Source organism: Scyliorhinus canicula, chromosome 4 (assembly GCF_902713615.1).
Source record: "Scyliorhinus canicula chromosome 4, sScyCan1.1, whole genome shotgun sequence".
Lineage (NCBI taxonomy): Eukaryota > Metazoa > Chordata > Chondrichthyes > Carcharhiniformes > Scyliorhinidae > Scyliorhinus > Scyliorhinus canicula.
Window position 1 is genome coordinate 8,462,613 of NC_052149.1, and position 23,606 is coordinate 8,486,218.

Here is a 23,606-nt window from a genome sequence, read left to right on the forward strand (position 1 = left end):
GATGATTTAGATTCCTTGAGGAATACCCCACAGGCTTCTCAAAACCAAGTTCATCTTCCTGCAACCATATAGCTCCCACACCAATGGTACCAGCATCCACAGCCAAACTGTTTGTTATAATTTGGGGCAGCTGACTGGTTTTGTTGTCAACACAGTTTGAAAATGTTGGAATGTAGTTCAGTAGTCGCCCATCCAGTTACATTTCTTGTTCTTCTTCAAGAGTTCTGTTAGTGGTGCTACCACACTGCTAATATTTGACACAAACTTACAATACAATCCATTCATTCCCAGGAATTTTAAAATCTATTTTATTGTTGTAGGTTCTGGAAAATTCCAAACAGACTGTAATTCCGCATCTAATAAAAATCATAACACTGCAATGAAGTTACTGTGAAAATCCCCTAGTCGCCACAGTCTGATACCTGTTCGGGTACACTGTGGGAGAATTCAGAATATCCAATTCACTTAACAAGCACTTCGCCGGGACTTGTGGGAGGAAACCGGAGCACCCAGAGGAAACCCACGCAGACACGGGGAGAACGTGCAGATTCTGCACAGACAGTGACCCAAGCAATAATTGAACCGGGGACAAAAGGGAAAAATGCTGGAAAATCTCAGCAAGTCTGGCAGCATCTGTAGGGAGAGGAAAGAGCTAACGTTTCGAGTCCGATGACTCTTTGTCAAAGCTCTTGAACCGGGGACCCTGGCGCTGTGAAGCAACAGTGCTAACCACTATGCTACCCTGCCGCCCCATCTGAACATGTCCCATGATATGCCCTAAATATGCACGGTCACTCAGTCCTTGAATAACCTTGTTACTCTCTTGAAATGTAGTGAGTGTGTTCTTCATCCTGGATGGCATAATTTTAAATTAATAAAGTCCATTTGGTGCACAAATGCTTTAATTTTGTTTGCCCTCTCGGATGAAGGTACTTGCCAATATTCCTCAGGAAGTCTATTTTTGTGCTGAATTTAGATTCTACAACTCTTAATGCAACGTGGTGTAGGAAACAAATCCCTCTCAGTGATGATGTTCATTTTCTTGTGGTCCACATAAAGTCTTTGTGCTCCACCCGGCTTTGGCACCATTACAGTCGGTGAACTCCAATCACCAGAACTCAATTCAATCATGTCATTTTGAAGCACATATTTAATTTCCTCTTGTATGTATGATAACTTTGCTGGATTACACCGATATGAATGTTGCTTTCTTGGAACTGATTCTCCCACAACTACATCATGCATCACGATCGCTATCCTTCCCAATTTATTCCCTCAAATACATTTGTAAAGCTGCAGTAACTCTCCTGATTCTGCTCGGCTCTTATCTGGAAGATAAATCAACCAGTTGTTTCAATTTTCCTCATCACCCTAATGAATTAGAGGAGAGCCACTCTCAGAATTTAACCCTTCCTCTTCTCCCTGCTTCATTACTAACAAGACCTCATATATGTCTTCATCTCCTCTATCGCAATACCTCTTAAGCATGTTAACGTGACACACTCTGTGAGCTTTATGTCTATCTGGGGCACGTACCATTCTTTCAACCTGATGATGTCCACCAAACCTAGCTTTCAACAGTTCACCCCACACAGCTAATAACACTAACACTGCTCCCTTGCTACAAAACTACAAGTGCTCTCCTATCAGCCATTGCTTTCATTCCCTTCAATTCTATCTTTAAATTATTTCTTGACACCTCACAAGCCCCATTCAGTCTTTCTCTGAAATTTGATGTGTATTCCAAAAGTGTAGTCTCTAATTTCTTACTTAACAATCATTCAGGGGCTGGTTTAGCACAGGGCTAAATCGTTGGCTTTTAAAGCCGACCAAGGCAGGCCAGCAGCACGGTTCAATTCCCGTACCAGCCTCCCCGAACAGGCACCGGAATGTGGTGACTAGGGGCTTTTCACAGTAACTTCATTGGAAGCCTACTTGTGACAATAAGCGAGTTTCATTTCTTGGATTAATTTTAGTGGCCCTCTAACTTCACACCCGTAAACCAATTTGAAAGGACTAAATCTTGTAGAATCATTACTTGTATCCCGAATGGCAAATAGTAAAAATTGAATCTTTTTGTCCGAATCATGAAGGTAATCTTGCCTATATGTTCTCATCATTGTTTTCAAAGTTTGATGCCACCTCTCCAATATTTCCTGTGACTCAGGACGATACGCCGATGATTTATTTTGTTTTATTTCCAGCCTATTCATGACCCTTTACATAATCCGGCGTGAAATTTGACCCTTGATCTGATTGGGTCTCTTTCAGTCAGCCATATCTAACAAAAAACTTGGTTAATTCCTCTATTGCTCTCTTGGCTTTAATGTTTCTTAATGGCTTCAGGAAATCTATTTTGTTTCTGGGGGTCACCATCACCAATAGTCTGTCCTGGTCCACTCACGTTGATGCAACAGTCAAGAAAGCCCAACAACGTCTCTACTTCCTACGGAAGCTAAAGAAATTCGGCATGTCTGCATCGAATCTCACAAACTTCTGCAGATGTGCGATAGAGAGCATCCTATCCAGCTGCATCACAGCCTGGTATGGCAACTGCTCGGCCCAAGATCGCAAGAAACTGCAGAGTGTGGTGAACTCAGCCCAACGCATCACACAAGCTTGCCACCCCCACAGTGATTCTGTATACACCTCCTGCTGACTCAGGAAGGCAGACAGCATTATCAGAGACCCCTCCCACCCAGGCATTGCCCTCTTCCAGACCCTTCCATCAGGCAGAAGGTACAGAAATCTGAAGACCCACACATTCAGACATAGAAACAGCTTCTTTCCCGTAGTTACTAGGCTCCTCAATGACTCTTCTTTGGACTGATCTGTTCCCTGTAAGAACACTAAACATGATGCCCCATGATCATAGATCATAGAATTTACAGTGCAGAAGGAGGCCATTCAGCCCATCGAGTCTGCACCGGCTCCTGGAAAGAGCACCCTACCCAAGGTTAACACCTCCACCCTATCCCCATAACCCAGTAACCCCACCTAACACTAAGGGCAATTTTGGACACTAAGGGCAATTTATCATGGCCAATCCACCTAACCTGCACATCTTTGGATTGTGGGAGGAAACCAGAGCACCCGGAGGAAACCCACACACACACGGGGAGGATGTGCAGACTCCACACCGACAGTGACCCAAGCCAGAATTGAACCCGGGACCCTGGAGCTGTGAAGCGATTGTGCTATCCACAATGCTACCGTGCTGCTCGTGTTTGGCCTTGCTCTGCACTGTAACCAATTACTATTTGTTGATACACCACTGTCAATGTGCTCTGTCGATTATTCTGTTGTCTACTAAGTATGTACTGTGTACGTTCCCTTGGTCGCAGAAAAATACTTTTCACTGTACTTCGGTACATGTGACAATAAATATCAATCAATCAATAAATTTAGAGTACCCAATTATTTTTTTCCAATTAAGGGGCAGTAGAGATTCTCTATGCGAGGCATTGGATATTGGTCTAGCCGGGAAGCTGTATTCACTGTAAGTTTATAGTCGCCGCACAAGCGAACTGTGGCATCTGGCTTCATTACAGGTACAATTGGTGCTGCCCAGTCAGCAAAGCGGACGGGCCTGATGATACCCAAAGTCTCCAAACGAGTGAGCTCCCCTTCTACCTTCTCGAGCAAGGCGTAAGGCACCGGGCGCGCCCGGAAATAGCGCGGCGTGGCTCCTGGTTCGACTTATAACGGGCTATGGCCCCTTTTACTTTCCCCAAACTGGGCTGGAATACATCTGGGTACCGTCCTAATACCTCAGTCAACCCTCCAGAAACTGTTTGGAGGATGTGCTGCCACTGCAGCCGCAAATGGCGCAACCAGTCCCGACCGAACAGGCTGGGCCGGCGGCCGCGCACCATGATAAGTGGGAAACGCCCTCCTGGCGTCCATAAACAACAGGGGTCATCATAGTTCCTGCAATGTCCAATGGTTCCCCCGTGTAGGTGGCCAACCTGGCCTGTGTGTCGGTTAATGTAAGGGTCTGTATACCCTGCTTGATGCGGTCGAATGTCCTTTGGGTGATCACGGAGACCGCTGCGCCAGTGTCCAACTCCATCTCAAGCGGGTGACCATTGACCCGTACTGTCATTTTAATGGGGGCCACACGGGGAGCTGCCACACAATGCAGCTGCAGGCAGTCGTCCTCCGTCTCCACGTCCTCGGGAGTAGTCACCGCAGGTTCATCCAAATGGAAGGTACGGCCCCTGGGCTGGCCCCAGTTTCGGTCGAAACAACGGCACATCTGGCTCCCCCAGGACCGGCATCCGCGATGGGGTCGGCACCTACAAGTCTGACACGGACATGGTTCCTCATCCATTGGTTCTGGAGAAGGCTCCCTTTGGGGAGGAACATCCGATGGTCAGTGGCGTCAATCTGGACGTCGCCTCGCCCAAGGTACCACAGGGCTGCGGGGAGACGCTTTCGGACGGAAGGGGTTGCGCCCCAAGGCATGCACCTCCATTCCCTGTTGCTCCTGCACTCCCCGTTCTGCGCTCTCTCGGGACAATGCTATTTGAATGGCCTGTTGAAAAGTCAATGTTGGCTCAGCTAACAGCTTTCTCTGAGTGGCCGCATTGTTAATACCGCAAACCAAACGGTCGAGTAACATTTCTGACAAGGTCTCACCATAGGCACAGTACTCCGCAATCCTGCGTAACCTGGATAGAAACTCTGCAAGGGATTCTCCTGGGGTCCTCTCAGCGGTATTAAACTGGTAACGCTGGACTATTGTGGACGGGGTTGGGTTAAAATGTTGTCCCACTAAGGTCACAAGTTCATCAAATGTCTTGGTGTCCGGCGCAGCTGGGTACGTAAGGCTCCTAATCACCCCAAATGTATGCGGGCCGCAGGCGGTGAGCAATATGACCACCTGGCGGTCGTTTTCGGTGATGTTGTTTGCCCGGAAATAGTAACGCATCTGTTGTGCGTTCTGGTTCCAACTTTCTAGCGCAGCATCAAAAACATCCAAACGCCCATACAGAGGCACGGTGTTACAAAAAAACACCTTCCAACCTGTATGCAACAAAAATCCAGGGAGGTGGCTTCAGCAGCATCGACAGCTATCCACTTTAACCCTCGTCGCCAGTTTTGTGAGGGCCACGAAGAATCCAGCACGAGTTGAGGGATAGAAAAAAACAACATTTATTTACAATAACATATATATACAACAGCAGCAGCAACATCCTTGCTGCTCACTTCACTCTAGCTGGTTCCAAACTGGCCAGCTTTATTTATGCAGGGAATCTGCTAATGATTTCTCCGTCTCCCCCTCATTGGGGAAGCTCATACTCCCAAAGGATTGTGGGATTGCCATTAGTCCCAGCCAGTGGTAAGCAGGCAGATTATAACAATGTCCAACAAGATTTAACTACATCCCAGACAGTAAAACTGTTACTGTATCTTTGCTTGTGTTTTCTTTATTCCCAGTAGTCCTCCTAATGGAATCCATATCCTTAGAATTTCTTTCCTATACTCAGGGCGTAATACAATTTGATGTATTTCTGCACATTTGTCATGTGCACGAATATGGGTGGGCATCACTTTCTCAATAATATGTGATCCTTTATGTAATAACATTCTGGAATACACTGAGCCTCCAATTCCGAGTAAGCCACTTTATAGATTTGTTTTAATTTGAAATCATCCTGCTGTAATTCTATCAATCTTTTTGAGCGAAACACTTTTCTCTTCTCTTTCTTTCTTTTCTTTCTCTTTGTTTTTCAATCTTCATTCATTTTACTAAAGATCGTATCAGATAATCGTATCTCATTTTTCTCATCCTGAGCTCTTAACTCTTCCTTATCTTGCCTCAGGGGCTGGTTTAGCTCACTGAGCTAAATCGCTGGCTTTTAAAGCAGACCAAGCAGGCCAGCAGCACGGTTTGATTCCCGTACCAGCCTCCCCGGACAGGTGCCGGAATGTGGCGACTAGGGGCTTTTCACAGTAACTTCATTGAAGCCTACTCGTGACAATAAGCGATATTCATTTCATCTTATGTGCCTGTGATCGTGTAACCACACAATCCGGAAACACCCCAGGTTGCACTTTTTCTGCAGTTTACTTTCACCAAAGGAATTTTCTTTGTCTTGCCGTGAATACTAATCAGAACCTCTTCATTCAATATCCTCGGTACAACAAATAACCCACAACATTATAAATCAACTTGCTCCTGTATCTCTTAAAATTCTAATAACTTTCCCTTTTCCATTCGGCAAACATGAAAAAGTTTTATCTTCACATACAAAATCCAGAAACATATCAGCCGCCTGCTGTTCACGTCAGGTTTTCGCATTTCCATGTCCTTTTGAAAACCTCGCTCTCTTTCTCTTTCTTTCTCCTGCATCTCTAGTTCACGTGTTCTCATTCCTATTTATTTTTCTTCGTCGTTTTCCTGCATTTCAAATTACTTCATTTGTATCTGTGATTGAATTTTAGCCCATTCACCGTCCTCACTTATCGGAGAACTTGATCTTATCAGACAACCCTGGCAATTTTAAATGTTTCGCTATGCTTTCAATAATCTCAGTTTTCCCTTACCCCTGCAGGGAATCCCATTCCAATTTATCAGCCGATGCAGTTAACTAACCTTTGGTTACTTTCTGTAAACCAGGCAGTGCTACGTCTTCCGTCCTTGGGAAAATCTTAGCCATGGCAAGAGTTAGATTGCAATCATTTTATTTTTAATCACACATCTCCTCACTTGGTTCCACACTTTCTCACTCTCGTTACATTTGAAAGTCACAACTTCCCCCACAGACAAGGAATTATGCTTTTCGGAATCCCGCCAGAAGAGACCCAATGCTTGGTAAGAACCCCGCTGATGTTCAATGCGAGAGTTTCCTTCAACCCAGCAGGGTAGCTTGGAACCCCCGGTTCTTAGTGATGTGTATTTTCATTTCGGTACACCATGAGAAAATGATGTGAATCAGGGAGGAATACTCTCGTCGTTATGTGAAGAATTAGTAAAGAATATTTATTAACTTAAAAGAAAATGAACAAAGTACAATAGAGGACTATAGTACACTATAACACATATGTACACTGATGGCTACACACACAGTATTACAGGAAATTACCCCTTAGTTACAACCACCTGAGTTCCCTGTTGCCAAACAACATCCACTATTATATACCTCTACAGGCTAAATCCAGCAAATATTAGTATATACCTCTACAGGCTAAATCCAGCAAATACTTACCAAGCACAGGTTATACGGCCATGTTTGGTATAACCATCTTCCGTTGCAGTGGAGGCAGTATCGGCTCAGTTTGAGTTTTGATTTTAACCGGCTGTCTGTTTAGCAATAACATGTTTTCGGGAGACTGTTTCTGCAGCTGGGTGTAGCTGGTGGTAGCTGTGTCTGTGTGTGTCTCTGTCTTCCTTTTCCCCCAATCACTGTGCTACGGAAACACAACTTTTCCCTTTGATGTTATCCGCTCTGTGAAGTCGGATTTTTGCAATATTGTGTCAATTTCCTTCTGGAGATATATGGGCTGCACGGTGGCACAGTGGCTAGCATTGCTGCCTCACTGCGCCAGGGACCCGGGTTCGATTCCCGGCTTAGGTCACTGTCTGTGTGGAGTCTGCACGTTCTCCCCGTGTCTGCGTGGGTTTCTCCGGGTGCTCCGGTTTCATAGATTATCATAGAATTTACAGTGCAGAAGGAGGCCACTCGGCCCATCGAGTCTGCACCGGCTCTTGGAAAGAGCACCCTACCCGAGGTCAACACCTCCACCCTATCCCCATAGCCCAGTAACCCCACCCAACACTAAGGGCAATTTTGGACACTAAAGGCAATTTATCATGGCCAATCCACCTAACCTGCACATCTTTGGACTGTGGGAGGAAACCGGAGCACCCGGAGGAAACCCACGCAGACACGGGGAGGATGTGCAGACTCCGCACAGATAGTGACTCAAGCCGGAATCGAACCTGGGACCCTGGAGCTGTGAAGCAATTGTGCTATCCACAATGCTACCGTGCTGCCCTTACAACCCAAAGATGTGCAGGTGATATGGATTGGCTATGCTAAATTGGCCCTAGGTGAGGTTACAGGGATAGTTGAGGATTGGTAGAGTGCTCTTTCAGAGGGTCGTTGCAGACCTGATGGGCTAAATGGCCTCCTTCTGCACTGTAGGGATTCTATAATTAACCCAATATGATCTGTTTAGAGCTTCCATTCAACTTGGAAGTTACATTTTCTCGACCCCCCCCCATTGTTTTCCTCTAATCACTGAGGTAAACAATTGATTTCATCACTTATAAGCTAATTTGCATCTCAACATCTCTTCAACATCTCCGTTTTCTTTTCTTTTATTCCAATATCATTTTTAAATCTTGGGCACAATTTACCAGCCTTGTTCTACCGCCTTGGTGGCATGGCAAGGTCATTGAATCTCGCAAGAGGCCTCTCACGTGATTCATGGCACTCAAGATGTCTTGTGAGATTCAATCGAACCTCGGGAGACGTTGCGATCTTGATCTCGCCTGCGCTGGGCGAGATACTGCTTTAAGTGTCCATGTGCCGGGTTCTCTGGGCTCCCGGGAACTAACAGTCTCCCCATTGAGGCCTCGCCAGGGCGCTGTTTAGTTCTGGTCCACACAACCGTGGACCTGGCGGAACGGCACCTGGGGGTTTTCCAAGCCAGTGGAGACGTCTGGATGGCCTGGGGCAGGGCAGGGTGGCACCCTGGCTCTCCCTCTGTCACCCAGGCACCTTGGCACTACCACCCTAGCACAGCCAAGGTGTCTGAGTGGCATGGCCAGGCTGGCAAGGGCACTGTCAGGATGCCTGGGTGGCACTGCCAAGGGTCGGGTCGTGAGGGGAGCCGGGCCCGTGGAGGGGGAATGATGCGGGGGGGTGGAGGGGTGGGAAAGACCGGGTATGAAGGGCCTCATAAAGGTTGGGAATGAAACGTGGAGCTCCTAAAAAGAGGGGGGGGGGGCATCAGCGACCCATACTGAGGTGACCTCACTTGGTGGAATGCCCCTGTTTGCACGGTGGCACAGTGGTTAGCACTGCTGCCTCACGGCGCTGAGGTCCTGGGTCACTGTCCGTGTGGACAGGCTACGTGGACTGGCCACACTAAATTGCCCCTTAATTGGAAAAAATGAATTGGGAACTCTAAATTTAAGAAAATAAAAGAAAAAAAAAACTGTGCCTGATTGGCAGATTTTAACATATGTTTATTTAATCTATGAATAGGGCTAGGGGTTGGTATTGATCCAACGCCGATTCCTTTGGAGTACCCACTGCTGTGGCAGTTTTCAGTGTTGAGCACGGCCTGCATCCTGTCACTTGGGCTGACTTATTTTCTGTGCAAGCGAGTGGAGATGATAATTGTGCATCACTGATCAGTGGCCTTCTTCCCTCCAGCAGAGATTGAGCCGCCTTCTGCCTTCCCGTCTGCTGCAATGGGCTGACTGAACGCGAAGAACAAACCGTCGGGTGGATCCCAGCCCAGCAACCTGCCAGCCAGTCCGGGAGAGAGAGAGAGAGAGAGAGAGAGAATTCAGCCTCCGTCATTACCTTCTGCCACTGAATGATGCCATCCTTCTCCAGTGATGGAGGTAAGGAGAAAATGGCACATTTTTTAAATAAACTTTTAATTTTGTTGAATGTTTTTTTTAAAATTTAGAATACCCAATTCATTTTTCCAATTCAGGGGCAATTTTAGCGTGGCCAATTCACCTAGCTTGCACTTTTTTGGGGTGTGGGGGTGAAACCCACGCAAACACGGGGAAAATGTGCAAACTCCACAGGAACAGTGACCCAGAGCCGGGATCGAACCTGGGACCTCGGCACCGTGAGGCCACAGTGCTAATCCACTGCGCCACCGTACTGCTACATTTTATTGAATGTTAAACCACAGCACCGAGTTCTGTTGAGACAGAGGCCTTCGCTCTGGTTTGTCGAGGGCCTGATTTCGCCGCAAGAGGTGTCTTTTGAGCGGTTTGGAGGGCTGTACACCTGTTTTCACTGTCTTTTCTTCTGAAAGGTTTTGAGCCACGTCGACTGGCATTTACTGGAAGGCAGCTCGCTCACTCTCACCTCCCAAAAGGGGCTGGGCAGTACGGACTGGCCTGCTAGCTGCTTACACACGCCCGGAATGAATGCAGTACGGTCATGGTTTCATTCCTACTTTCCTGCCCACTCCCCATACCGCTTGATTCCCCGGGAGCATGTCTATCTCACCCGTAAATGTACTCAGCGACAGAGAGCAGCGATTTCCAAATATTCGCAACCCTTTGAGCGAAGAAATCGATCATTTCAGTCCTAATGGAGCAGCCCCCTTACCCTCAGGCTGCGCCCACCCCAAAACTCTGCCCTCCACTGTGACCATTCGATGAATCTAAAAGGGAAATGCAGCACCCGGTAAAATCTGATGTGTCCCTTTCATTGCAAGGTGGATGCTTTGCGTGAGACTGTTTGGAAAAGCTAGTCGCCGCCCCCACCCCCCCCTCCATCATTCCATCCTCTCCCCCCCATCCCCCCACTTCCCGCTGCCTCCACCCCTTATCACCCCCACTTGAAGTGCATCAGAGCACAGAGTGGTGCTACATCACCACCTGGTGGCTGTAAACTAAACTACATCAACATGGAGTGGAAGGGGAGGTTGAGTGGGGGGGGGGGGGGGGGTCTACAGGGAGGATACATGTTTACATCGGAAACTCTCATAATGAGCGACTACATAGATACTTTCATAGCTCCTACATAAAGCACACGCAGCAATCACAGTGAGGTGAAGCCAAGTTTAGACTGGAATTGTGATGTTTTTTTCTTTTCATTCATTTGCGGGATGTGGGTGTCGCTGGTTAGGCCGACATTTATTGCCCAACCCTAGTTGCCCTTCAGAAGGTGGTGGTGAGCTGCCTTCTCGAAACGCCGCAGTCCCTGAGGTGTAGGTACACCCACTGTGCGTTAGGGAGGGAGTTCCAGGATGTTGCCCCAGCGACAGTGAAGGAACGGCCGATATATTTCCAAGTCAGGATGGTGTGTGACTTGGAGGGGAACCTCCAGGTGGTGGGCTTCCCAGGTATCTGCTGCTCTTGTCCTTCCAGATGGTAGTGTTCATAGGTTTGGAAGGTGCTAAGGAACCTTGGTGAGTTACTGCAGTGCATCTTGTAGATGGTACACACGGCTGCCACTGTTCGTCGGTGGTGGAGGGTTTGAATGTTTGTGGAAGGGGAGCAATCAAGCGGGGCTGCTTTGTCCTGGATGTTGTCAAACTTCTTCAGTGTTGTTGGAGCTGCGCTCATCCAGGCAAGTGGAGAGTATTCCATCACACTCCTGACTTGTGCCTTGTAGATGGTGGACAGGCTTTGGGGGGTGGGGGTCAGGAAGTGAGTTAGTCGCCGTAGGATTCCTAGCCTTTGACCTGCCCTGTTAGCCACAGTATTAATGTGGCTCGTCCAGTCCAGTTTCTGATCAATGGTAACCCCCAGGATTTTGAGGGGCTAAGAACGGGAAGTGTGCAAGCTCATGCAGACAGAGAATTTGGCTTCAGTTGGTTACATGTTAGTGGTGGGAAGCACATGAGAATATTAGTGCCGTGTATTAACACAAACCCAAACAGTTGGTGCAGTATGAAATTAGACACTAATGCTTTCCGAGATAATAGGTTTATTTTCAGAATGCAGCCGTACAAATGTCTCCTTAACTGCCGACTAACCCAATATCCCAGCAGTCTACAATTACCAGATATATTATTTTGAGCACCTGTGAGACCAGTCTCTCTTTAAAAGTTCTCCAAGAACTTAATTCACCAATTGCTGTCACCTGTGTATCTTAACAACATAGTCAACACAACATTAACATCGTGGCCTGATCAGGAGAGTTTGGTGTGGCATACACGTTCCTTCCAGCTAGCGGGAAAACACCTGTACTTCCTCTTCTGTTCCTTGAATGCAAAGAGGATTATAGGGGCTTGTTTAGCTCACGGGCTGGTTTAGCTCACTGAGCTAAATCGCTGGCTTTTAAAGCAGACCAGCAGCATGGTTCGATTCCCGTCCCAGCCTCCCCGGAAAGGCGCCGGGATGTGGCGACTAGGGGCTTTTCACAGTAACTTCATTGAAGCCTACTCGTGACAATAAGCGATTTTCTTTCATTTTTCATATGCCTCAGCTGACAGTCTTGACTGTCTGCAGTGCGACCACACCAGTTCCCCTGTTCGTCTTTGCGGAAGCAAATGTACAGGTGAATCCCCAGGGAAACAAATTTCCCATCTTGCCTGAAGGGGGGGAGGTAAGGAAGAGGAATCCACAGAAAATTAATTGGTGGGAGAAATAAAGATTTCTTAAGTCTCATGAAGGTATTAATGCTTGCTGGACTCAATAAAAGCAGCTTCTACCTCTGGGCCTAACAACTGCCTTGTACCTGGGCCCAAAAAATGACATGTCAAAACTAATGGAAGCAGGAATGATGAGAATTAGGACACATCCCATCACCCATACCAGGACAGCCTTCTTAAAGTGAATCAATTACGCTGAAAGATTAGATGCAGATCCAGGATGACTGATTGGGAACATTTGTAGGATATCTGGGCCATGGTGCCTGCATCCGTGACACTTGCGTTTCTACATTTAGTTTGGGAAAAGTACTACCCATCAATATGAGACATGAAATCCTGTGAAATAGTGAGCTACATTGAGGTTATTACTCGAATGAGATTGTTTTTTTAAATACTGGTCAGGGGTAGAAAGATCTGTCTCTGGGGAAATCACATTGCTTCGATTTCTTATAATAAATGAAAGTGAGGACTCATTTTTTTCACTATCTCTGTGTCATCCCATGGTTAGAATATTGGGGCAAAGGGGCAGCACTGTGGCGCAGTGGGTTAGCCCTGTTGCTTCACGGCGCCAAGGTCCCAGGTTCGATCCCGGCTCTGGCTCACTGTCCGTGTGGAGTATGGTGATATACATCACTGTAAATACACAAGGGGTTAATGTAAATACACTATGACTAAGTAAACACTAGAGGGAGCACCAGAGACGTCATGACATGCAGACATACAGCTAATGAACACATAGAATAGGACATGACCAATGGGCAGTCAAGACACCCAGAGGTGACACTACCACAAGGGGGCATTACACAACCCATATATAAGGACAGGGCACACATGCTCTGTCTCTTTCCACAGGCGGCACTTAGAGAGTAGGACAGGGGCAGATCAGAAGCATCACACCCACCGCATGGCTTAGAGCAGACTGGTTAGTTAGACTGAGTTACTATAGCAAGATTAGCAGGAGAGTCGAACTCACAGAGAATTATGCTAATGGTTCAATAAATCAGATTGAACTTACTTCAACATCTGGAGTATATTTTGGTCAAAGCTGCATCGAGTTGCAGCCTGTGTTATCCCAGAGTACACAACACAACATGGAGTTTGCACGTTCTCCCCGTGTTTGCATGAGTTTCGCCCCCACAACCCAAAGATGTGCAGCGTAGGTGGATTGGCCATGCTAAATTGCCCCTTAATTGGAAAAAATGAATTGGGTACTCTAAAATTAAAAAAACGAATATTGGGGCAAAACTCTGTGAACCCCCAAGGCCGGTTCTGAGGTGGGACAGTGGGGAGGAGGTATAAAAGTGAATGGACGGGACTCCCCCACCTCGCCCGGGACCCCGATCCCCCCCCCCCCTCCCCGCTCGGGGCCCCCGATCCCCCAAACCCAGATACAATTTCATGCTTGGGCGCGGGCAGGGCCTCTGACAGGGGACGCGTCCACTCATCTATTAAGGCCTTTAGGTGGCCAATTAATGGCCACTTAAGGACCTTATCTCGTTTGGCCTCAATTTCTCAAGCTGTCGGTAGTGGGTACAGGGAGGGAGGGAAAGTGACAATGTGCCTGTTTCCCATCGCAGGGGGGGGAAGTAAGAGGAGCCTCACCCTGAAAGCCCCCTCAGAGCTGGGTCACATCCTCCCTCCCCGGGAAGCTGGAGTTCCAGGACACCCTCCTCACCCTCTCTTTCCCCTGCCCCCCCCCCCCCCCCGCCTCATTTTCCAGCTCCAGGGATGGGACCTACCTGTCAAGTCCCAGGCAGAACGCTGCAGCACCGCTTCTGGCCGCTGCAGCACTGTGACTGGTCAGGTTGAACAGCCGTTGGCCAACCTGATTGGCCAAGAGTGGGACTTCTTTCCAAGGGCGAGTGGAAGCCCCGCCCAACAGCACATCAACACACAAGTGAGCGTTAAATGGTGTGGATGTTCGAGAATCGGGGGCTACACGTTGAGGGCTGAGTCTTGGGACGGAGAGCACCAATCGCTCATCATCCTTAAATTCTTGCCCTTGGTAAGTGCTGGAGATCTGGTTACAGTATCTTCCAGGGGCTGCAATTACAATGTGGTGTAATTGACAAAACATGGACTGGCTCCTTTCAGCACACTGTTATGGGCCAGGGTTTTAGAAAACTCCAGAGTATATCATGGAGTTCACCTGACCTACAACTGTTTGTCGATTTTGGCTACGATGAGCACAAGAGTCTGCCTTTCAGCTATTATTCAACAGAGGCCTTAAGCACTTGTAATCAAAAACAAGTTTTATTCTACAAATTGTGTAAACACTTTTATAAACACACACAGTAAGCATTTTTATCAGCTACCGACATAAATACCCCACACAGCTGCAGCACTCTATGTATAACCCTTGATAAATTCCCCCCTTTAACTGTTCCAATTTAACAATATGGAAAATGAGGGGGCGGCGCAGGGTAGGGGGGGGGGGGGGTGGGCAGGGGAAAGAGAGAGGGTGAGAAGGATGTCCTGGAGCTCCAGCTCTGAGGGGATTTTCAGAGTGAGGCTCCTCTTACTTGTGCTGGGCCACACCTTTCAAAAGGGGTGACTGGTTTATAGGATCTTATTGTTAAATTGGAACAGTTCTGGATGCTCTTGTTTCCTTTCCAAAACAGCAGGTTTGAATTCCTTCCAGAAAGCAATTATTTCTTTTAAGTTGTCAAGTAACCTGGGAACAGCTGTTAAAGTGAAGATAGAGAGACCGGCCAAGATTCTTCGCTTTCTGAGTCCAGCAGCCAAATGTGAAAACGAAAGCAAAAAAATTCAGAGCCACAAAACAGCCCCCAAACCAAAGCGAAAGTAAAACTCAGAGCCACAGCCCAGCTTCACCCACACTATGACATCACTGAAGCCATGTGATAAGACAAAAACATTTCTTAAAGGGACACTCCCATGATAACACCCCCATTTACCAGGGCAAAGGGCGGGCCATTGTAAACTTAGATGGAATTTCTCTTCACGAAAGGCCAATGCTCATTTACAATGACTTAGTTATCAGCTTTGTAAAAACAGAGCACAAATGAAATTCATACAGTCACTTCCGGTGGCAGCTATGCATGAACAAGTCGCACATTTAGTGGCTCCCGCTCGGGTCGGACTTTTGGACTTTTTCCCCCGGTTTTCTACTGGACTTGAACTGTAAATCTGAAGTCAGAGGCAATTGTGTACTGAATTCCCCCATCGGTCCATGGAGAGAAGGACTAGAAGTGCTCGTAAAGGCAGAAACAGAAAGACAGAGAAGGCTTGGGGTGAAGCTGCAGCAGGTGACAGCATGGCGGAGACAGCACGGCGGAGGACCGGACCTCTGGCTTGTCGACCCAGCGGTCAACGGAGCAGCTGATGCAACTTATTCAGGAAGGCTTTGCTCAGCAGAAACGGGACAGTTTGGACCCGATAAAAGAGTCGATTGAGCGGCTGGAGCTTAGATTGGACGGCCCAGATCAGGCGATCCAGAAGGTAGAGAACGCGCTAGCTGACCAGGAGGAACATCAAACTGCGATGGAATTGCAGGTGGGGATGCTGAGGGACCAGCAGAAGAAGCTCCTGGAGAAGGTGGAGTTCCGAGAGAATAGGTCCCGCCGGCAGAACTTGGGAATCGTTGGGCTCCTGGAGGGGTCCGAAGGAGTGGACGCTGGGGCATACATCGCAGATATGTTTGAGAAGCTCCTGGGGATGGGGCGTTCTCCCGGCCCTTGGAGGTGGAAAGGGCTAACAGAGCATTCGCGAGGAAGCCGCGAACAGGACCCCCCCCCCCCCGAGGGCAATGGTGGTGAGATTCCACAGGTACTTGGATAAGGAATATGTTCTACAGTGGGCCAAGCAGACACTGAGCTACAAGTGGGACAGTAGTATCCTGCTGGTTTACCAAGACCTGAGTGTGCAGGTGGCCAGGAGAAGAGCAGGCTTCAACCAGATTAGGGCGATCCTTTTTAAGAAAAAGGTGAAGTTCGGAATGTTGTATCTGGCCCGTCTCTGGGTCACGTACGAGGAACAGCACTTTTATTTCAAGTCGCCTGAGGAGGTGTGCTGGACTTCATGAAAAGGAAAGGACTGGTGGTGGACTGAGAACTTCTGAACTTTGCTGCAATGTTCATGGTTTTTTTTTTCTTTCTGTTTCTCTGTTCTTTAAAAAAAAGTTTCTCGTTTTTGTTTTCTGGAAGCTGTTTGTAATGCCTTCTGGATTGATTTGGGACCAGTGGCAGAGCTGAGTGAGTTAAGGTTTCCATTTGCACTGTTGGGGGATGGAGGTGTGCTTGTTTAGATTTTGGTATTTTTCTGTCGGGCAATTGTGTGGGGATTGTTTGATGTTGGAGGATGTTTGTATGAGCGGGGGCGAGGGTGGGGAGGGAACACTAGGAGGGAGACTCTCCAGCCCCAGGGATGGCGGCCACCAAGCTAGCTGGGTGGGCTAGCTCACGGAAGTGCAGTGGGGGGTGTGCATATGTTTGGTTTTTCAAAGGGGTTGGGTTACAGGGTGTTGTTACTAGGGGCGGGGGGGGGGGGAAATGTTCTGCTGACGAGGGAGGGACTTGGGCTAAGGGACAAGAGAGGAGATTTAGGGCGGAGGCTGCCTGGGGGCGGGCCGGTGGAGACGCGGAGCATGGGCTGGAGGCGGGCCCAAAAAAGAGGATGGCTGATCGGCGAGGGGGGGGGGGGGGCAATGAGCCCTCCAACTCGGCTGATCACCTGGAATGTTCGAGGGTTAAATGGGCCGGTCAAGAGGGCACGTGTGTTCGCGCATCTTAGGGGACTGAAGGCCAGCGTGGTAATGTTGCAGGAGACGCACCTTAGAGTAACTGACCAGATTAGGTTGAGGAAAGGCTGGGTCAGTCAGGTCTTTCACTGGGGACTGGATTCAAAGACGAGAAGATTTGTGATCCTGATCAATAGGCGGGTGGTGTTTGAGACGGGTAGAATAGTCTCGGATGTGGGAGGTCGGTGCATTTCATCAGTGGGAAACTGGAGGGGGTTCAAGTGGTATTAGTAAATGTGTATGCGCCAAATTGGGATGATGTGGAGTTTATAAAGAGGATGCTGGGGAAGATACCGGACCTGGATTTGCACAGGTTGTGAATGGGACTTCAACACAGTTGCTGACCCTGGCTTCGACTGGTCAAGCTTGAAAACAGGCAGGGTGCCGGCAATGGCAAAGGAACTAAAAGGGTTCATGGAGCAGATGGGAGGCCGGGGGGGGGGGGGGGGGGTGGGGGGGGGGGGGGGGGGGGGGGGGGGTGGGGGGGGGGGTGGATCCATGGAAATTTGGGCAGCCGAGGGTGAAGGAGATCTCCTACTCACACGTGCGTAAAGTGTACTCCCGGATCAATTTCTTCATTTTGAGCAGGGCCTTACTGGCAGGGGTGGTGGACACGGGGTACTCGGCGATCACAATCTCAGACCATGCTCCGCACTGTGTTGACCTGCAGGTTAGTAAAGACAGCGCCCGCACTGGAGGTTAGATGTGGGACTTTTGGCTGACGAAGGGGTGTGCGAGCGGCTGAGGAAATGGATTCAGAGCTACCTGCAGGTCAACGACACGGGGGAAATTTCAGCAGCGGTGGTCTGGGAAGCACTGAAGGCCATGGTCAGACGGGGGATGATCTCGATACGGGCCCATCGGGAGACGGTGGACTGGGCAGAGATGGACCGACTGGCTAAGGAGATACTACAGATCGATAGGAGGTATGCGGAGACCCCAGAGGCAGGGCTTTAAGGGAACGGCGGAGGCTCCAGGCGGAGTTTGGCTTGTTAACCACAGGGAGGGCGGTGGAGCAGCTGAGAAAGGCGAGGGGGGCGATCTATGAGTATGGAGAGAAGGCCAGCAGAATGATTGCACAGCAGCTCAGAAGGAGGGAGGCAGCCAGGGAGATAGGGAAAGTAAATGATGGAGATGGGAACCTGATTGGAGATTCAGCAGGGATGAACACGGCGTTTAGGGATTTCTACAGTAGGCTGTATAGGTCGGAACCCCCTACGGGGCCGGAGGGGATGAGGCACTCCTTGGAGGGGCTGAATTTCCAAAGGTGGACGGGGAGCTGGGAGAAGGGCTGGGGGCCCCGATCGGGTTGGAAGAGATAGTGGAGGGTCTGAAGGCCATGCAGTCGGGTAAAGCCCCGGGGCGGGACGGGTATCCAGTGGAGTTTTATAAAACATTCTCTGGGATATTGGGGCTGATGTTGATGAGGATGTTCAATGAGGCATGGGAAAGATGGATGCTGCCTCCAACGATGTCACAGGCCATGATTTTGCTGATTCTGAAGTGGGACAAGATCCCGGAGCTGTGTGGGTCCTACAGGCCGATATCACTGTTGAATGTGGGTGCCAAATTGCTGGTCAGAATTTTGTCCTCGAGGATTGAGGATTGTGTTCCGGACGTTATTGGGAAAGACTAGACAGGATTTGTTAAGGGGAGGCAGTTGGTGGCCAATGTAAGAAGGTTGTTAAATGTGATCATGATGCCCCCGGAAGGCAGGGAGGTGGAGGTAGTGATCGCAATGGATGCAGAAAAGGCTTTTGATTGGGTAGAATGGGATTATCTGTGGGAGGTACTGGGACGGTTCGGATTTGGGCAGGGCTTTATTGAGTGGGCCAGGTTGCTGTATCAGGCTCCTGTGGCACGTACGGATGAATAGGACAACATCGGCCTATTTTAGACGGCACCGGAGGACGAGACAGGGATGCCCCCTTTCCCCACTGTTGCTCGCACTAGCTATAGAACTGTTGCCAATTGCACCGAGAGCCTCAAGGGGCTGGAAGTGGCTGGGGGTGGGGGGTTGAAGCACAGAGTCTTGCTCTATGCAGACGACCTGCTTCTGTATGTGTCAGACTCATTAGAGGGGATGGAAGAAATCATGAGGATTCTGTGGGAATTTGGCTGGTTTTCGGGGTACAAGCTAAATATTGGGAAAAGTGAGATGTTTGTGGTCCAGGCGAGGGGACAGGAGAGGCGATTGGGGGAGCTGCCGTTTAGATTAGTAGGGGGAAGCTTTAGGTACCTTGGCATTCAAGTGGCGCGGGAATGGGACCGGCTGCATAAATTAAATCTGGCCCGACTAGTAGACCAAATGAAGGACGATTTTCGGAGATGGGACGCGCTCCCGTTGTCATTAGCTGGGAGGGTGCAGACGGTGAAGGTGACGGTCCTCCCGAGATTCCTGTTTGTGTTTCAATGTCTCCCCCTCTTTATTCCGCGGTCCTTTTTTAAACGGGTCAACACAGTGATCTCTGGCTTTGTTTGGACGGGCAAGACCCCGCGGGTAAGGAAGGTAATGTTTTGAGCAGAGTCGGAGAGAGGGCGGGCTGGCGCTGACAAATTTTAGTAACTATTACTGGGCAGCAAATATAGCCATGATCAGGAAGTGGGTGGTGGGGGAGGGGTCGGCATGGGAGCGTATGGAGGCAGCTTCATGCAAGGGCACCAGTCTGGAGGTGTTGGTAACTGCGCCTCTGCCGTTCCCGCCGGCATGGCACTCCACCAGCCCGTGGTGGTGGCGGCCGTGAGAGTCTGGGGGCAATGGAGGAGACATGTGGGAGCAGAGGGAGCATCGGTCTGGTCCCCAATCTGTAATAATCACCGGTTTGCCCCCGGAAGGATGGATGGGGGGGTTTCCGGATATGGCGGAGAGCAGGGATCGAGAGGATGGGGGATATGTTTATAGACGGGAGCTTTCTGAGTATGAGGGCGCTGGAGGAGAAGTTTGGGTTGGCGAGGGGAAACAAATTCAGATATCTGCAGGTGCGGGACTTCCTACGTAAACAGGTGTCAACCTTCCTGCTCCTACCGTAAAGGGGGATTCAGGACAGGGTAGTTTCCAGAGGGTGGGTAGGTGAAGGAGTAGAGTTGAGTAGAGTCATCGCTTCCGCAACTTGTGCCAGACTCAGCCTGATACAATTCAAGATCATTCACCGGGCTCACATGACAGTGGCCCAGATGAGCAGATTCTTTGGGGTGGAAGACAGGTGTGCAAAATGTGTGGGAGGATCAGTGAACCATGTCCACATGTTCTGGGCATGTCCGAAGCTTAGTGGATTTTGGCAGGGGTTTGCAGATGTCATGTCCACGGTGTTAAAAACAAGGGTGGCACCGAGTCCAGAGGTGGCGATTTTCGGGGTGTCGGAAGATCCGGGAATCCAGGAGGAGAAAGAGACAGACGTTCTGGCCGTTGCTTCCCTGGTAGCCCGGAGACGGATACGATTAGCCGAGAGGGACTCAAAGCCCCCGAAGTCGGAGACCTGGCTATCGGACATGGCTAGCTTTCTCTGTCTGGAGAAAATCAAGTTCACCTTGAGAGGGTCACTATAAGGGTTCGCCCGGAGGTGGCAACCATTCATCGACATCTTCGCAGGAAATTAATCGTCAGCAGAGGGAGGCGGGGGTGGGGTTAGTTTAGCTTAGAATAGGGGGTGAAGAAAGGTGGGACCTGTAAGGGAGAGAGACGGCTTTTGCACTATGTTTATAGTTTCATGTACATTGTTTATTGTGTTGTTGTTATAATACCAAAAAATGCTTCAATAAAATGTTTATTAAAAAATAAAAGAAATTCATAGTTATGCAAACTTTTTTTTAACCATCGTTGAGTTGGATTGTATGCCCCATTATTACATCATATGTACGTTAACTCCCCATCATGTCTTCATGGCCAGAATCCTCCCGCCGTTGTCACTAGATCCACCGGCAGGGTGACCCCACCCGTGAGGGGAAATCCCTTTGACAAGCAACGGGCAGGTGGATTCCTGCCGCCAACAATCGGAGGGCCGCCGAGAAGCAGGCGGCTGGGCAACCGGAGAATCCCTCCCCTTATGAACATTAACTCACACGGCTGTCAGTCTAAGCACCTCCAAAAGTGTCCAACAATGACGTCAGCACGGAAAGTCCATCATGTGTGCCCGAAACCCTCTTCCTGGATGTGAATCCATATTGGCTCCATTGCCACAAGATCAAAGTTGAACAAGCTGTCACTGAATCATTTAATTTCCCACATCGCATTGTGTTGTTGCTTCAGGGCACCATAATGATTGGTCAAATATCCTGATTGTCCTTGTTCACAAGTCACTAAAACCTAGGATGCAGGTGCAACAGGAAGTTAAGAAGGCAAATGTGGATAACTGGGGATAAAGGGGTCTTTTTCAGGATGGCAGTCGGTGACGAGTGGTGTGCCTCATGGGTCGGTATTAGGACCACAACTTTTCACAATATACATTAACGATCTGGAAGAAGGTACTGAAGGCACTGTTGCTAAGTTTGCAGATGATACAAAGATATGCAGAGGGACAGGTAGTATTGAGGAAGCACGGGGCCGGCAGAAGGACTTTGGCAGGCTAGGAGTGTGGGCAAAGAAGTGGCAGATGGAATACAATGTGGAAAAGTGTGAGGTTACGCACTTCGGTCGGAAGAATGGAGGCATAGACTGTTTTCTAAATGAGAAAAGGCTTCGGAGATCAGAAGCACAAAGGGACTTGGGATCCTTTTTCACGATCCTCTTAAGGTTAACGTGCAGGTTCAGTTGGCAGTTAGGAAGGCAATGTTAGCATTCATGTCGAGAGGCCCCATATCCAAGGAAGGATGTGCTGGCCTTGGAAAGGGTCCAGAGGAGGTTCACAAGAATGATCCCTGGAATGAAGAGCTTGTCAAATGAGGAACGGTTGAGGACTCTAGGTTTATACTTATTGGAGTTTAGAAGGATGAGGGGTGATCTTATTGAAACGTACAGGATACTGCGAGGCCTGGATAGAGTGGACATAGAGAGGATGTTTCCACTTGTAGGAAAGATTAGAACCCGAGGGCACAGTCTTAGACTAAAGGGACAATCCTTTAAAACAGAGATGAGGAGGAATTTCTTCAGCCAGAGGGTGGTGAATCTGTGGAACTCTTTGCTGCAGAAGGCTGTGGAGGCCAAATCACTGAGTGTCTTTAAAACAGAGATAGATAGGTTCTTGATTAATAAGAGGATCAGGGGTTACGGGGAGAAGGCAGGAGAATGGGGATGAGAAAATTGGCAGCCGTGATTGAATGGCAGACTCGATGAGCCGAGTGGCCTAATTTTGCTCCTTGGTCTTATGGTCTTATCTAAGGAATGATATACTTGCCTTGAGAGGGACTGTAATGAAGGTTGATCAGACTTATTCCTGGATTTGGGGGGAGGGGGGGGGGGGGGGGAGTTATCCTGTGAGAAGTGATTGAGGAAATTATGCCTGTATTCACTGGGGTTCAGAGGAATGAGAGGCGATCTCGTTGAAACTTACAAAATTATCACAGGGCTTGACAAGAGTAGATGCAGGAAGGATGGTTCCTCTGGCTCTGTGGCTCAAGAACCAGGGGTCCCAGATTTTGAATTAGGAGTAGGTAATCTAGGACTGGAATGAGAAGGAATTTCTTCACTCAGATGGTGCTGAATCTTTAGAATTCTCTACATGAGGGACTCTGAGGCTCAGTCATTGAGTTCATGACAGAGATCGATAGGTTTTTAGATATTAAAAATATCAAGGGATAAAGGGATAATCCAGGAAAATGGCATTAGCACCAAAGAATTCCTGCAGTGCAGAAGGAGGCCATTCGGCCCATCGATTCGTCACCGACCCTTACCTCGGCCCACTCCACCGCCCTATCCCTGTAACCCATAACCCCACCTAACCTTACACATCTTTGGACATTGAGGGGCAATTTAGCATGATCAATCCATCTAACCTGCACATTTGTGGAAACCGGAGGAAACCCAAGCAGACACGGGGAGAAAGTGTCAAAGTCCACACAGACAGTCACCCAAGGCAGGAATTGAACCTGGGTCCCTGTGAGGCAGCAGTGCTAACCACCTTGCCGGCTTGAGGTAGAAGAGCGGCCATGACCTAACTGAATGCCGGCTTGAGGTACGCCTACTCATGCACCTATTTCCTGTGTTCCTAATTACAGAGATGCCTGTTGGATAGTCTATATATCTCAGAGCAATGGAGAGATAACTCTGGTTTATGGTGCAACAGGTTTATTTACAAGAAGTTTACAATATTTCTGCAGTCAGAAACTCAACTTCTAGTAGCTTCCGAGGCCTCTGTTTACTTTGCTCTGAGTCCGCGCCCAGGCTGAACTAATCAAGCACCATGAGCATTGATCAGTTACCAGACTCACGTGGTCATTGTCAATTTTCCATATTTGCTGGAGGGGCTGACAATGCCTGAGTGAACCTGGGCACACTGATTTGCTCTATCCTCAGTTTTCGACCAGCAAACATCTTCGGAATCAACGTTTTACTCCCTGGGCACTTCCAGATGTCTGTGCCCCTGGCTAATCTGAGTTACCCCTCAGG

At 48.9% G+C, this 23,606-nt stretch overlaps 1 protein-coding gene across 8 annotated transcripts in view; it reads left to right on the forward strand.

Moving 5' to 3' along the window:
• The window catches only part of ttll7 (tubulin tyrosine ligase-like family, member 7), a 302,308-nt gene that overhangs the window by 111,000 nt on the left and 167,702 nt on the right, over positions 1 to 23,606 (forward strand). For 5 of the 8 annotated variants that reach the window (XM_038793677.1, XM_038793676.1, XM_038793674.1 and 2 more), the window contains exon 2: positions 9,396 to 9,586. In XM_038793677.1, coding sequence (XP_038649605.1) covers positions 9,559 to 9,586 — 28 coding nt within the window. In that variant the 5' untranslated portion in view covers positions 9,396 to 9,558. Of the gene's footprint in view, positions 1 to 9,392; positions 9,587 to 23,606 lie in introns of all 8 variants that reach the window. The other 3 variants (XM_038793673.1, XM_038793671.1, XM_038793672.1) reach the window with 1 other exon arrangement.